Source organism: Zeugodacus cucurbitae, chromosome 3 (assembly GCF_028554725.1).
Source record: "Zeugodacus cucurbitae isolate PBARC_wt_2022May chromosome 3, idZeuCucr1.2, whole genome shotgun sequence".
NCBI classification, from domain to species: domain Eukaryota; kingdom Metazoa; phylum Arthropoda; class Insecta; order Diptera; family Tephritidae; genus Zeugodacus; species Zeugodacus cucurbitae.
In genome coordinates, this window is record NC_071668.1 from 46,765,606 (window position 1) to 46,780,080 (window position 14,475).

Genomic DNA, 14,475 nt, shown 5'->3' on the forward strand with positions numbered 1-14,475 from the left:
CCTGTGCCATTGTTGTTGTTGCAATAGCAAATCGGCAGAGTACTGTTGTCGTCTGCGCTGCGTGCGTTTTGCCGTTGCATATCGGTCCAATGCGATTTGTTTGTTTACTCAGTTGACAGTTCCTGGAAAATCGTCACGGTGAACATATCTCAGAGCTTGTGCGGCATAAATCCAAATTTCGGTGATGCTGCGTGTGTAGACGAAAGTGCGAAACACATAGTCACGTCAAGCTGAAAGGCGTACTTTTAAGAGTATGTGAGTGGGAGAAGCTGCACATTTTGACACATTTAAAATAAAAATAAAAATCAAAAATTGTTTATATCTATGAACGCGCGCTGTTCGAAATTGGTTTGCAGCGCATGCATTTCCGGCAAACACAGAAAAAGAGTTTAAAGCAAAAAAATAGTGGTAAATAAACAAAAAAATTGAATTTAATAAGCAAGAAATTGAAGATTTTCGAAATTGTGTAAAGTGTGTAGAGAAAAATAATAATAATAAAATAATCGTGTTTGTGGCAAGTTAGCAACAAATCAACAGTTATTTATAAATATAACCAGCAAGTAACGTGCAGCGAATTATAAAAGTGCTAAATAAAAATTGAAGTTTATGAAAATAAAAATGTCACTCTCAACTAATCTAACATTTGCCTTTGGATTATTCATGTTCTGCGGAGCGCTGGTGCATTGCCATCTCAATGTTTACCTCAATCTGCACGAGGTGATGCGATTAATAGGTGAGTGAGAAAAGTACTATAAGCAGTGCACAAATGATTTAAATAAAAATCTGGGAGATAATATAAAATATTTTAACAAATATAAAATTAGTAAATTTCCATAAATAAAATAAATAAATTTATTCCGAAAAAATATAAATTGAAAATTTTGATAAAAATTAAAGAAGCACATTTTAAAGCTTCGGAACGCAATTTGTTCGACGTAATCAATCAATTTGGATTACTACTCAACCACCAAACACTGGTGGTGCTTTATGCTACAGTGCACTTTTCTCAAACCTAACTGGAATAAAAACAGTAAACATTTTAACCCTTTATAACTCAACTAAGTAAAAACGGAAAAACTGTATCGTTTCTAATAGATTTCGGATAGAAATGAAATACGTGTTTTATAGTTTAAACAATTTTTTTTTTTTTTTGGGGTGAAAAACAACAAAAAGGGTATGTGACAGATATGTCACGTTATGTAACAACGTCTCTAAGCTCAATAATAATATTTGTATTTCGTGAATATTTACATGTTTTTAAGAAGTGTGAAATTCTTTGAAGCAGTTGTTTTGCTTGTTGTAGCATAAAGTCACAACACATTTTTCACATACCGTTTGTGATACTCCAACACATCCTGGACGCTTGCAACGAATTCGTTTTTCTGCCCATACCGGCCAGTGCCCAACTTGATCTTGCCAAACTGCCATAGTAGGAACATGTTGGGCTGGGCCCTTATGCTTTTTAGATTGTATCTTGAAACGAAGAGGAATTGAACTTCGTTTCATAGGGGACTTTGTACCCAATTTGCACAACACCGTGGCAACTTCTAAACGAAAATCAGCAGATGACAACTGATTGCCCTCTAATTTTTTTTCTTTATGAGCTCTTTTGTATAAGAGCCAAGCATTAGACACTGCAAGGTCTAAAAATAAATAAAATAGACGAACGTGCCATCGCTTGCTTATTACCTTATTACTCAATGTTACAGAAATGGTACAAACCTAAACTTCACTATATATTGTATTAGTGAACATTTTTTGAATTATCTTATAGGAATTAAACATAATAGTGAACGTACCTGAACTTTTCCACTAAATATTTTATTAAAACACTGAAAATTTTCTTATTTTTATCTTTTCGGTAATTGCAAGCACGTGCATTCACTAACTTTACCATAGCGAAAAAGAAAGTACCGTTTTATAAATGATGCCAATACATAATAAACCAGAGAATTTTAAAATTGAAAAATACGGAATTTGATAGTGCTGGTATATCATACTTAAAAGGGAAAAATTAATTTTCCTATGTTTTGTGCCCTCTAAAAGGGTTTGTAACATATCTGTCACATGATGCTATAAAGGGTTAAAATATAAATCTATAAACTGAAATATTGGGCGGCAATTCGATATATTTAATTTTTTAAATATAAACTATAAGCATACCAAAATATTTATTAGATTTTGAATGCTCTTTTGCACAGATTCTAATATAATCTGCCCTCATTATGAAACCCAATAATATTGAACTGCAAGCATCTTGCAATCAACTTCGAAGTGCAAATCAAAAGAAACGGGTGTTCCTATAAAATTCTTATTAGACTTTTGAAGCCGCCGACTTACGCACTTTCGTTTATCTTCCAAAGTATTTATACTTAAATTGACAATGGAAATAAGAAGCAAATAAGGAGTGATCAATTTCGAGGTTTCCTACTTTAGAAAGAAAAAAACCAGAAACCTAAAATTTAATGCGGAATGTTTATTATCTTTCGAATGAACATTTTTTAGGCATTTATTTTTTAAAGATTATCTCTTTCAAATGTTGGCCGCGACTACGTTTCAGATGGTTCATCCATTGAGTCCAGTTGACTCTTTCGAGCATTTCGACTGATAACTGACAAATGACACGCGTGATATTTTGTTCCAAGGCGAATCGAAGCGGGATAGTCCGCATGGACGTTAGACTTCACATATCCTCACAGGAAAAAGTCTAACGGTGTGATATCACATGATCTCGACCGGACCAAATCGTGAAATTATCTGCTCAACGAAGTGTTCTCTCAATAAATCCATTGATTGATGCGATATGTGGAAAGTGGCGCCGTCTTGTTGAAACCAAATTCAATTTCAGGCATCCTTAGGCATAACATTATTTATGAACTCCTATAGACCAAATTTAATAGAGTTCAAATAAAAAGCAAACAAATTTTTATCGATAAACTTTTGTTGTTGTTTACATTACATTTTATATGTATTTGAATGTCTTTTTGAATTATGCATTTTGAGTTAATCTCTATGATATTATAATAGTTGTTATGCTATTCGAGAGGCAGACGAATTAAAAAAGAATCGTAATAAATATAAACCGTAATAATAGATCATCAAAATAGTCGTCCTAAGTCGTGCTTGAGTCGGATTACTTTGTTTTATTTATATAGATTTTATTTGAGTGCTTGTTTACGTTGTCCTGCATGGTATTTCAAGCTATTAGAATATTAAACAAAGTACGAAATGAATAATAAAATAATTGGAATTAATATATTTATGTATATTTAGATTGAAGAATTGGTACACCGACAGTAGTGAAACTTAAAACATTTTACAATCAAAAATAATTTTATATACCTTTGAATGGTTTCTATACAGTAACAATGCTATATCTACTTTTGGACAAAAAAATTATAAATTTAAAATTAATTAACACACTATTTTAATTGTATCGAATGCTGACTACAAACCACTCTCGAATCCAACTGAAGACACCCGAAAAATTTCATTCAAATCGGTCCATCCGTTTGGGAGGAGTTCAGTGGCATACATACGTACAGAAGATTTTAATATATAGATATATTATTAAAAATTAGAATTAGAATTTTCTAGAGTTACACGATATGTGGCGTATTACATATGTACAAGGAAGGGTTAAGTTGAATGAAAACAATATATATCTTTTCCCCTAAACTATTTACAAATAGTTAAAGATCTATCTGAAATGCTTATGTGAATGAGTATGCCAAACACTGTGTGATTTTATTGAAATATATCTACATATACTAGTTGGTCCTTCAAACAAAGTAATGATGATAATTATGACTAATGAATTTGATAATTGTTGGGCTTCTTTTTTATTTCCGTCAATGGATTCGAATATTTTCTAGACATTCGGATATCTTTTCTCTATTTTTTACTCTTCTGATATTTAAGTAGTTCTTCCAGTATTTGAAGTGGAGATGATTTCAAAAAAATCATATATCAACAAAATCGGTACTCTTCTTTTTAAGTTAACCCTAGGATCTATAATAAAAAAAGAACGGAGATTGTAAAATTTAAAATTTCGCGGGTTTAGAGAAGTCAATTTTAATTTTTTTTGTTAGAGGTGTTTTCATGATGTTTTAAAAGCTCACACTTCGTTGCTTGTTCGTGAATTCTTGGTCAAAAACAATACTGTAAATGAATGTGAATAAATATTAAAAAAAAAAATGAAAATTATCGTATGTACATATGTTTAAAGGAGTGTATTAAAGGTGCCATTACAAAGGAGCAAGTAGCTCATGCTTTAAACGTAGGTCAGCGAAATTTATTGTTGCAAATGGATTTCAATGCCTTTTATATGCACTCGAAAGTATGTGTTCAAATAAGCCTGCAGAAGTGTTCGCTATCCACGTACGTATGTACAGATCAATATATGTATGAATGTATGTATGTATATGATTGTGTGATGTGTGGGGCACATCATTTACAAATGAGCGATTACGCGTCCATACAAACATTTTAATTTAATTCAATATAAATTATTCCTTTGAGCAGTGTGGCTGGCATTCATCATTGCAGCGGAATGTACATACATACATACATACATATATACATATATGAATGTTGTTATGTTCTTACATATGCGCACGTCTATGTAGTTATGGGAGAAAGGCATAACTGCACATATATTCAAACATTTAAGAGGTAGAAGGTGCAAGGAATAAAGTGGAGTTGTGTGGCCACAAAAGTGGCATTGTTGGCGGTGCAGCCACCTGTACATGTTTATTTTTATTATTGCTATTGTTGTTTCATTAATGTATGTGTGTGGGTGTGTTGCAAATGCACTCGACGGGCGTGAAGCATTAAGCGACCAACGACCGCCGTTTAATGGTGCGGTTAAAATAAATCGTGATAATTTGCGCAGCTGATGGATGCAACGGATGTGCGGGTTGAGGAAGGTTCTGCTGTGACATGTCATAAATATAAATATGACAGATCTATAGAAGGACAAACCAGGCAATCGACCGTGCGACGGACGGACGGACAAGCAAACGAACGGTTGAATGATTGATCGATGTGCAACAGATGTATGTATGCGCGAATGCTCGCGTGACTGTGTGTGTTCGAGTTAAAAGTGATGGAGTAAAAGGAAAACAATCAGCTAACTAACCTATGCATATGTAATTCACTTACTTATATTAATATAAGTTTATGTATGTATGGATGTGTGTGTGTGAGCATATTTAAGTAGTCTTGCACAAGGGTATGCACGAATACGTGTACATATGTATATACATATGTATGCTTATCAAATGTTGTGTGTGTGGCTGTTCTGTAAGGATATGTAGACATATTTTATTCGACATAAATGTCATTGCATATTTCGAAACTATGAAATTGAAATTGAAAAGAGTGACAACTTTAATAAAATACGACATCTGCGATTGTAGGCATGACAAAATGTAGTCAACACATCACAACAATTTACAAAACCAAACAAATAAATGCAAACAGACATATCGATATGTGTAAGTATGTATGTATGTATGTTTTTTGGTCGCTCAGTGATGTGATGATAGCAAGGTCTGTGTTGCGGCCAGTGGTAGCGCCAGTGCGACCACTCAATTAGCTGCATTTCGTTGCTCCGGTTCTATATTGATTACGTATTTACAAATGAACATATGTATTTTATATACATACATACATATATGAATACTCAAGTACATACATATATACTTTATTATGGATCGAAAATAATTTAATAATTTGTAATATGCAATGTTTTTTCTTAACCCTTAATGGCTGCAGTAATAGTGAAAAAAAGACTAAATTTATTGTAAACATAATAAGAACGGATTATTTTTCTACTTATATAAATTAAAAAGTTTTTTTTTTCGATTATTGATATTCTAAAGGGTATGACAAATCTATAAAATAATAAAAAAACCTAATATTTCTATAAACTGACGATATCTTTAAACTGTGGTGGTGCATCCTTCCTATAGAAAATTGTTACACATGTGGTTTTCAAGAAGAAATAAAAAGCATATTCTTTAATGTTTAGCTTTATTATAAAGATACCGGTTTGCTAATATGATTCAAAAATCGTATCCGTAAAATTCGGGCTCTTGACAGCTCATAATATTTCAGTCGGGACCTGCAAAGTTTCGATCACTTTTTCTAGCAATATGGGTTCGTATGTCAGCAATAATCATTTAATCATTATGTGATGACAAACCAAACTCCGAACCAACTCCGAAAAAAGTATTGTCTCATTGAAAACAAAAAAGTCTTAAAAACACCCTAAATACTCCAAATAGAAATGATGCCAATCAGTCAAGCAAAAAAATATTATTAATATATTTTTTTTTTAAATATTTTACAATTTATTTTTACTTTTAATATATTTTATACTTATTATAATTATAAAATAAATATTTTTTTTTTAATTCTGAAGGTTGCTTTTTTACTTAAAGGGGATTTAAGTAATAACAACCATTAAACATCAATATTTCCAAAAATTATTTCGAAAATATCTGACACACCCTAATATGCAATTGCACCTACAACGTAATTGTATACAAATCTATATTTGAAGTAATAAAGAAATCATTTGTGATTTAACCTGAATGAAAGTAAAGTGATTCCGATTTGTCGCGGTGGCGATGATGATTGCCGGCAAGAGAACCGATAATCGATAATATTTACAATGCTGAAGTGCATCCACACATTTATATCATAAAAACGTGAACATATGTATGTATGTATGTGCATTTGAAGTATGTGGATTTTTATGTAAATAATAAATTACCAATAACATATGTTGGCAGGCACTGATAAAGCTGCAAATGCAAACAAAGCGGGTGTCAAGCCGCCGAGATGTCGAACCACTGAGCAGGCAATTATGCGACCACTCGCTCAACCAAAGCGCAAACAAAGCGTGTATGTAAACAAATGTAACAACAATAATAAGCAACGACAGCTAGTGGGAACATGAGCCGCGTTACAGTAATGCAACAAATGCCGCGCCGCCGAGAATATGCAGTAAACAGTCAACTGCATTCTTATACAAACACAAGTCATATCTCAAAGAAAAAAAAAACCACGACTACTTGAACTGACGTTTCTCGAAATGTGCGTGTAGCTGGCGCTGTTTGGCTTCGTCAAGTAAAAGGCTGATAAGACTCAGCGCCATATATCAGCAACAGCTTACTTATAAATGTTTGTTTTTCAAAAGTATTTATTGAATAGTGCGCTACATTTGCATTTGCAGTTGTCCAATGTGCTGTAAGCGTGTATGTGTGCATTGTATATTTTTAGGGTTATCTCTGGCCTACCTGTCAAACTGTCAGTGGCAGCAAAGGTGACCAGTGTTTGTTGATATCTTGAATTTATGCCACTGTTTAATTAGGTCTAACCGTTTGTTTGTTGCTGTTGTAACACCAAAATTGTGACATGTGAAAATTATCACCAAATGCAACGCTGAAGTTTCCAAACCCATGTTTGTATTTGTGTACCTTTGTATATTACACTTTGGTTCCAAATTGAGCAATATTTTTAATCCTATTGTGTCAAGCTTGTCAGCTTCTTTGTTCTTTCTTCACACTTTTGTATTTACTTAGCTATTTGTGGTTAGCTGCTTTTGATAAGGTTTGGTTAGTCTTTGACATGATTGTGGGTTCATAATAATTCTGTAATAAAGAATAGCTTAGGAAAAGAAATTCGCTTTTTTTGGTTGTTATTATTTTTGGTTCTCTTAATTCTTGGTTATGTTAGGTTAAATGAGAGATGTCTGCAATTGCAGAAGATCTCACTTGGACATTTATGAGCACTGACCTTCTTATCTTCTTTGGTTTGTTGTGTTTATGTTGCTGACCTTCGTGGTACCAGACCTTCGTGGTACCAAAAAAATCCTAATGCATCAGAATGACCCTCAGGATTCAACAAAGCGCCTGCAATCTATTACAAATTTCTTGAGTCGGCTAATGTTAAGCCAATTCTCTAGGTTCGTTGAAGGTATGCCTACCATGGGTGTTTCAACCTCAGCCATGTAAATGCTGGCCATTTGAGGAAGAAATGCTTAGATGATTCCACCTCGCCTTCCTCGGAACAGCTTTGCCAGCTTGTATATGATAGGATTCCTAGTCTCACCAACTAGGTGATTGTGACATTTGATTCGTCAATTGATTATAAAACGTTGAATCAAACAAGCAAGTGGCTTAAACCAAATAAATCTGCGATAGAGATAGCGAGAAAAACAGGTTAAATGCTAAGTACCTACTTCCTTTGGTGGCTTCAGCTGTATATATACATCTACAGTAGTTAATGCACTCAATTAAAGTCTATATAGGTCCGTGTTAATTGTTTAGTTTTACAATAAATGCATAACAATTGAATACAAATTATCAGATGAGTTAAAAACAAACGGGAATTTTCGTTGCTTCAAACAAAAATTTATTCATTCGTCTACAATAGGTTGTCGCCTTCAAAAAATTAAAAAAATTTGACGTATTGACTTTCGAAAAATTGGAAATTTTAAAATTACCGTTATTTTTTAAACACAGCTCAATTAACTGACTTTTGCCAACCGTTAGAAAGTAACGAATCGAACAAACTATCAACTAGTTAGTGAAGAATTTGCGAATCGAAGACTACTATTATTATGTTATACACTTAAGAATCTTTCAATACTTCTGTACATATTGCATTGCACAAATAATATTTTCAGTCTCTATGTTTCCAAGCTTATCAAATATTAGAAATATTACAGTATTTTCCAATAATATTTTAACTATTCCAATATTATTTTGATTTGAATTTGTAAACACAGTTATTCCTTTCTTTCTCTTCGATATGACATCGCAAAGTAAATAGTATTATTGCACGCAAAATTTGCGAAAATAATATGTGTACAATATTGACATATGTACATATGTATGTTTATATATTCATGTGAGATTCGATTGCCATTTTTCTTATCTTCTTTGGTTTGTTGTATTTATGTTGCTGCTCTTACAGCTTTATTCCTTTCATTGTCACCGTTTTATTGCTTTTGCTGATTCGGTTGCTACACATTGATGCTAGTGGTTTCAGTTGTATCAAGCGGTTTTTATCTTTCAACCGAAATGCACATGTGTCTGCCACAAATGTCTCCATGCGGCGGCAGCAACAGCAGCAGGAGCAAATGTGGAAGTTGCAATATAATGTGGCCATAGGCGTATGCATATTCAGGTACATACGTACATACGTATATATAAAGTACCCGGCAGTCAATTCAACTTATTATAAACTACTTTCAAACTGGTCTGAATCGCAACTAATGAACCGACTCTCTTTTTTCTTATAACGTGTGTTTCAACTCCTTCAAATTTGAATTGGAATTATAACAGCCTCATATTTTCTTTTGGATAAAAAAAAAGAAATTATATTAATATTTTTATTAAATGTTGGCATTTCAGCCTCGGATGATAAAATTTTAGTTTAGTAAAATACTAAATCATAATAAAAATCATTTAATAAATTATCTTGTAATTGTTATAAGGCTGATGTTTCTTTATTCTATTCAATTTACAATATTATTTTATTCAATAAATTTTAGTGCAAACTGTTTAATGCTTCACTGCTGGGTACATACTTCATGCATATCCACATGCATATTCATGTTTTAAAGCTTGTGGGCCCAAATGGAGTGCCACGACATATTGCCAAATGACTGCATAAACATTGCGATATACATATCTACATGCATGTATGTGTGTATGTGCGCCTGAATGCGTATAACTTGTGATTTTGCCTGTACGAAAATCAGATTTTGTTGTATGCCACAAAATGATTGGCGCATAAATATCGGTACCACAAAATTTAATTGAAATACTCGTATACTCGAAAATATGTATGTACATACATACACATTTGAGGTATCTATTACATAGCTTTTATTGTATATTTGTTTTATATGCTGATTTAGTGGCAGTCGGTATGTAAGCGAACTAACTCTAATGTGCAGTTTGCTGCATAGCACATGTACATGTATGTATGTATGTATATGTACAACAGCCATTAAATGCCAATATAGTTTTAGCAATAATAATAAGTAATCAATTGCATCCCTTCAAGAAAATGTTTACTGTGCTTTAAAAAATTCTCCACATAATCGAAAGGATCTTACAGGAAGTAATAGTAGCTGTCATCGATTGGCTAAGCGTTATAGAGAAGCCAATAGAACGCACTATACAGTAATTAAAACAGCCAGGCAGCACTTATGCTGCAACTCTTCGCTAAAATGTCCTCTTAAGCATGCGCAATAGTGTTGCACCATTTTGAAAGGGAAATACTTAAGCAAGCGGTGATGGAATTTTTAATGAGGTATTCGCATACTCTCTTGCACGAATTCAACTAAATAACTTTGTTATTGCTTTCACATGTAAAATTTTTGACAAGCGAGCAGAGAATTGACCAATCGATTACAGATAGTGTATATTATATCTTCCCTCTATCAGCGTCTGATAGCATGAAAATAAACTATCAGTTACTGTCATCTTACAAATAGTGAAACCTCTCTTGGACGGACACTCACCGTCGAGCGATTTTTGAGGTAAATTGTTCTAAAAATTGTTGCATGAAAAAATGTCCATTCAAGAGAGGTGTCCTTTAGGAAAAGTTTATCTGCAAAGTTAAATTTTCAATTTTTATAGTTGCTTAACTTAGATACTGGTTGATCACCTGGTTACGAAACTGTTATTATATAGTATAGTTCATTCATGTATAAGTATTACATACTTTTAAGCTTTACATTTGTATTTTGTGCATTTACGCTCACTATTTGCTACACGCATTTCCGGCAGGGCATATTCTAAGATACTTCCATATATATAGAGATGCACTGTCAATTACTTATTCATACATTTGTATACAGTTAATTCTTGTATTACAGCAGATTGCGTTGATTAGCAATTTGCAAACAGTAATTTGTGCAACAATCGGTGTTTATTACCTTTACAGTTTAAATTGTTGTAATAATTAAATGGAGGTATTTTATTCGAAAAATTCCCCACAAAATACCTTTATTAGTGTGTCTAATATTTTTTGTTAATTTTATGATCTTCAGTTTATTGCGCATTTAGCTACGTAAAAACATTTGTAATGAAATCATGATTCAAATAAATATATTTTTGTAATCGAATTATATTTTAGTTAAAACATTTATATTGGCAAAAAAAAAAAATTCAAAATCATATTTCGAGTTTTTTGAATATTAAAAATTCAGTAGTACAATTTCCTAACAGTCTTCCAAATTTCACATAAAGTTAAAAATATCTATATTTGAAGTTGTCTGGTTATAAAGGTTCTCTAAGGGATTTCTAAGGATAAAGATTTATTTGAAGCAGTCATCATTTGCGCAGAACACTTCATGCTTTATTACAACCTTACCACCAAAGCTTGCTGCACTCAGAACTGATTTTTTTCTTTTCAAAGATTGACAACGATTTTACTAATTTTTTTTTATAGAAATTCTATTCTAAACTATCTACATATGTACTCTATTACTGTATACTATACTACATTATTCCATTACAATACACTCGTTCGTGTAAGCGAGTGACAAAAGAAGACGTCTTAAAATTTCATCTAAATCAACACAAACTCGCTTATTTATTATGGAATTCGTACCGTCTTTAGAGACGCAACTAACTTCGATCGTCCAAGGGAGAGGAGTGCAAAAATCTCATTTGAGTTAAGCGTTCGTTTGACACTCGCCTACTTCAAAAACTAAATTTTCGAATAAACCAAATAAATTAGTAAATTCGATCACCCTAAATTCACGGAATTCGACATGTCTGCTAGAACATAACAATTAGGAGCATTAAATATGCAAACGTGGGATCAAAATACTTAAATTGCTGAGACTTAATTAGTATCTTGTATTTCAAGCCAAGCGTATGACGTGTCAATGTGACACAGGCATATTTACACATGGACTTAAGAACCACATATACATACATACGAGTATGTAGCATGCAATACAAGAACACATTCCCTTGCATATGCGCCTACAAATATAATAAATTAGAATTACAACTGTACGCATATATACGCACACATTAATCTACATAATGTCTAAATATTCCACACTTCCGTCAGCATGTGTAAGTGCTTGGAGATCGTGTGTGCGTGTGTAACTTTCCGAAGTTTTCAGCGGAAGTTAGTCGGTGCAGAAATTGCGTTAAACGTCGCAATGACTGACTAACTGTCAGTTTGTTTTTCGGTTATTTAGACAAATTAAGGCTGAGGCAAGTTGTTGGCAGGCGGCTGGCAGCAGCTTTGTCGCCATGGTTGGGTTGCCGTATTAAGCTAGAAGGCGCAGTGCGTGTTGATCTTCCGCTGCTTAATCAAAAAAGCTTTTTCATTCATATTTAAATTGGATTTCGACGATTATGAAGTTAGAAATCGGGCGTGATTGTAATGATAATTTTGCACAACTTGTAAATTAGAAATAGAATTACGAAGTCAAAGCACAGGCACAACCGGCACGCAGATAAACAAAAGCAAGCCGTGGGGTAGGAGAAGAAGCACAAAAAGCACAGAGTGTATAGAAATGTTACGGTACATAGTAATGGTGACACTGGCTTTTTAGAGAGACTGAGGTGACTACCGAAATGCGAAAACTTTTCGGTGACGAACACACACGCACGTTCGTGACTCGTCACACGCATATATGTATTATATATATATATATATTCATTGATATGTACTTGTATAAAATTCCTACATTTGGTTATTAGTCAGAAATAAGTACCAAGACAGCAGCTGTGGTTGCTGTAACGTGGGAGTTTGAAAAGTTCTGATTTTTGCTATACCATCAGCAGCAGGAGATTTCACAGATGTGGGATGATACCGACTATTTTTTGTTTGAAATTGAAGCTCGTGACCTTAACGACATTTGATTTCAACAAAACGGGTCCACTTCCCACATATCCCATCAATCAATGGATTTATTGAGAGAACCCTTCGGTGAGCAGATAATTTCACGTTTTGGGCCGGTCGATTGGCCAACAAGATGGTGTGATATCACACCGTTAGACTTTTTCCTGTGGGGATATGTAAAGTCTAAAGTCTAAGCGGAGAATCTCGCTTGGAGCAAAACATCATGCGTGTCATTCGCCAGATACTAGTCGAAATGATCATCGAAAATTGGACTCAACGGATGGAACATCTGAGACGTAGGCGCGGTGAATTTTGGAAGGAGATAATCTTTAAAAAATAAATGACAAAAAATTTTCTTTCGAATGATAATAAACATTTCCTATTGAATGAAGTTTCGTTGTTTTTTTTTTTCATTAAAAAGTAGGGAAACTCGAAATGGATCTCTCTTTATACGATAGTCAATATCAATACAATTTCGCTTATTGCAACGCAAATTAAACCTATGATGGGCGTAAGATCCTACGTCCTGAGAATATATTCGACATAACTTTTTCAATTTTTGTTTTACTCACTCGAAGTATCTTTTTCAGTTGCTGCCTACACCTGCCCTCTCCAACTACTGGCATCAGAAACATTTTTAAAAATATTTACAGATATTTTTAACATGTGTACAAACAGTTATTGAAAATTACGGAATTCATAGCAACAAATTCAGTTAGATTTCTACATTTGTTGTTGAAACGCATATTTGCTGGAAAAATTATGATATTTACAAATAAAATTTGCCATTTTAATTAACAAATATTCAATAGCATAAATTATTCCGTATATCAAATCCATACATACATACATACACATATTTATGAACATACACACACACCCATATCTAAATGTGACTTTGACGGGGATTTATTTCGTATGCAATTAATATTTTGTTTTTATTTTTTTGTAATGTGAAATAAAGACTAGCATATTTGTTTACATATTTACTTAAATATGTTTGTACATATTGCTTTGCGGTTGCCAGCGACTGTCTGCGGTTAGCGCCACCCGATCTCCCCGCATTGCCAACCGTCCGGCCTAACTGCCACAGTTTATTGGAACGAATGTCCCACACTCTCTTTGTGAAATACATAAATTATTTACTCCGCTTTTTGGTATTTGGCGAAAAATTCACCAATAAATTCAACGCAACTCCAGCAATCAGACTGCTTGCACATATATACACAAACACGTATGTATGTATGTGTTGCGTTGCGCCAATTTCCCTGTCTGTGGGCTATTGATACTGCCTTACTGCCTGCGGTGTATTGACTCGCTGATGGATTTCTCGCAAGTGAACGAAAATAAAAAGGAGCCACCATAATATTTGCACTACGTGATTTTCATGCCTAGATTGTGAGCACCGATGGTTAAAATAAATCCACATACATATGTGTTGTATGGTCGTATATACACTGATATGTATTTACATATATGTATGTATAAATTTTGTTCGGTAGGAAGTTGAAAGGTGTTGCATCACTGGCTCATTAAATGCAGAGAGCTTTTTTTGGAGGAAAATACTTCTTAGGGGAAGAC

The 14,475-nt window shown here is 33.4% G+C and overlaps 1 protein-coding gene across 1 annotated transcript in view; it reads left to right on the forward strand.

The window, feature by feature from the left end:
- Positions 1-110: 110 nt before the first annotated feature.
- The window catches only part of LOC105217956 (tyrosine-protein kinase Drl), a 98,640-nt gene continuing 84,275 nt past the window's right edge, over positions 111-14,475 (forward strand). Inside the window, exon 1 of the mRNA XM_011193236.3 lies at positions 111-733. Within this exon, the coding sequence (XP_011191538.1) occupies positions 607-733 (127 nt within the window). The 5' untranslated portion in view covers positions 111-606. The remainder of the gene's footprint in view (positions 734-14,475) is intronic.